Genomic DNA, 2,399 nt, shown 5'->3' with positions numbered 1-2,399 from the left:
GGGGGGGCGGAAGGATGCCGCCGGCCGCAGCCGGGGCGGTGAGTGGGGCCGGGAGGAGCGTGCCCTCGAGCAGGTGTCTGGGGGGCTGTGGCCGAGGGTCCCTGGGGGACGCTGCCCTCATGCCCCCTGCTCCTGCTCCTGTCCCAGGGGGCCGCGCCGGCCCAGCAGCAGGCAGCGGCACCGCGGCGGCGCAGGGCCCACAAAGAGGTGCTGGTGGCTGTGCCCCTGGGCAAGCACCCGCTGCAGAACAGGTAGCGCTGGCTCGTCCCCTGCCCCTGCCCAGGGATCACCCCCCGCCCGGGGGCACTGGGGGAGCCTGGCTGGGCTGGGGGTGTGGGGCGCAGGGCCTGGCATGGTGCTGACCCATCTCCTGCACCCAGGTGGGCGCTGTGGTTCTTCAAGAATGACAAGAGCAAGATGTGGCAGGCCAACCTGCGCCTGGTCACCAAGTTCAGCACTGTCGAGGACTTCTGGGCGTGAGCGTGGGCCAGGGCCAGGCCGCCTGCCCCCCAACTCCCCCCGAGCCCTGGGCTGGCGCTCGTTTCCTGGCCCCTGTGGGACACAGGCAGTGGCAGGGCTGGTCATATGACCCCAGGCAACACCATGCTGGGGTGGGGGGCAGTCCTGGTGCTAGCAGGGCTGGTGCCCTTGGCCCCTTTCTCGGGGCCTGGTGGGGTGGGGGAAGCTGTGGTGCTGCCTCGGCCTGGGTCCCCTGCGGTTTGGGCAGGGCCCGCCCTGCAGCCTGGTGTTGCCTGGGGGGCTGGGGGGGCACACAGGGGGTCCTGAGGTCCTGCTCCAGCCCCAGCGGCTCCCCTTGCCCGTGCAGGCTGTACAGCCACATCCAGCTGGCCAGCAAGCTGACGTCGGGCTGTGACTACTCCCTCTTCAAGGTGAGGCCTGTGGGGAAGAGGGCAGCTGGGATGAGCCCTGGGGCTGGGCACCCCTGGGCGCTGCGGCAAGGGGCTGCATGGGAGCTGAGCAGGGAGTCCTGGGCATCGTGCTTGCTCCGGGGACGGGGGTGATGGCAGGTGCTGGGGGCGGCAGGGTGGATGATGCAGATCTGGGTGGGGAAGGGGGTGCTGCTCCTGGTGATGGCTGCGCCCCCAGGACGGGATCGAGCCCATGTGGGAGGACAACCGGAACAAGTGTGGCGGGCGCTGGCTCATCACGCTGGCCAAGCAGCAGCGGCACACCGAGCTTGATCACTTCTGGTTGGAGACTGTGAGTGCGCCCAGCTCTGCTCTCCCCCGTGCCCCAAGTGGCTCTGCTCCCCCTGGGGCAGGTCCCCTTGGACCGGAGCGGAGCACAAGACCCCCAGTCCTGGGGGGCACTCCAGGCTCCCAGCCCTAGACACCCCCAAGTTTCTTGCCCCTGCCCTTCTTCACCCCCCCCCCCCCGGGTGCTGTGGGTGTGGGCAATGGTGTCCAGGCAGGGCTGTGCCCCTGAATCCGGCGGGGGCTGTGTACTGGACTCCCCATAACGCCCACCTCCGCAGCTGCTGTGCCTCATCGGGGAGTCGTTTGACGAGTACAGCAGCGAGGTCTGCGGCGCCGTCATCAACATCCGTGCCAAGGGTGACAAGATCGCGGTGTGGACCTGCGAGGCCGAGGACCGCGAGGGCGTCCCCCACATCGGGTACTGCAGGCCTCGCAGCTGCGGGGGAGAGGAGGGCTGCTAGGGCTGGGTATGGCCCTGCCCTGGGGCAAGGACCAGAACATGGCAGGCAGGGGGCTGGGGTGCTATGGCCAGGGCCTGGGGCTGGCAGAAGTCCTGAGCGCACTGTGCTCTGCTTCCCTCCCCGCAGGCGTGTGTACAAGGAGCGCCTGGGCCTGTCCTCCAAGATTGTCATCGGCTACCAGGCCCACGCGGACACAGCTACCAAAAGTGGCTCCCTCACCAAGAATAAGTTCGTGGTGTGAGGCCGGGCGGGCCCTCAATGAAAGCACTGCAGCCAGCACTGCCTCTGTCTTCGCTGGGGTGTAGGTGGGCTGTGCAGGGGTGGGGGGCAGGAGCTCCTGTACACAACGGGCAATCCAGCAAGCTCCTGTGTGGGGGTGAGCCCTTGCTCAGAGCTCAGTTCTGGGCCCTGTTGTGTGGCTACAGCTGGGTAGTGACCAAGGGAGCTGCCCTGCCCTGCCCTGCTCTAGCACCTGCACAGGTGCATCGCCTTTGCTCAGCCCAGGCTGCTGCCCTCAGCTGCTGGCGCAGCAGGTGCAGCCCATCCAGCAGGGCACAGCTCCTGGGGGTGGGGGTAGTAGTGAGCTCTGTGCTACGAGCCTCTGGTGAGGAACAGGCCGGCGCTCTGCAATGCACTGGCTCGGGCTGCCCTTCACCAGCCCTGGGCTGCCAGGGCCCTGCTGCCCCAGTGAGGGGGTGGTGCTGCTTAGGGGCCCTTGGCC

At 68.5% G+C, this 2,399-nt stretch overlaps 1 protein-coding gene across 1 annotated transcript; it reads left to right on the top strand.

Annotated features, from left to right (window-relative positions):
- Positions 1-14: 14 nt before the first annotated feature.
- On the top strand, positions 15-1,952 carry EIF4E1B (eukaryotic translation initiation factor 4E family member 1B). Its single transcript, XM_006037817.3, has 7 exons — positions 15-38; positions 148-251; positions 381-476; positions 827-890; positions 1,108-1,221; positions 1,496-1,635; positions 1,805-1,952. Exons 1-7 carry the CDS (start codon positions 15-17, stop codon positions 1,917-1,919), a joined length of 657 nt encoding a protein of 218 aa, XP_006037879.1. The 3' UTR covers positions 1,920-1,952.
- The last annotated feature ends 447 nt before the right edge of the window (positions 1,953-2,399 follow it).

This window comes from Alligator sinensis, unplaced genomic scaffold (assembly GCF_000455745.1).
Source record: "Alligator sinensis unplaced genomic scaffold, ASM45574v1 scaffold1170_2, whole genome shotgun sequence".
In the NCBI taxonomy this organism is placed as follows: Eukaryota; Metazoa; Chordata; order Crocodylia; family Alligatoridae; genus Alligator; species Alligator sinensis.
Note: the sequence above shows the minus strand (reverse complement) of the source record. Positions and strands in the feature narration are given on the sequence as shown.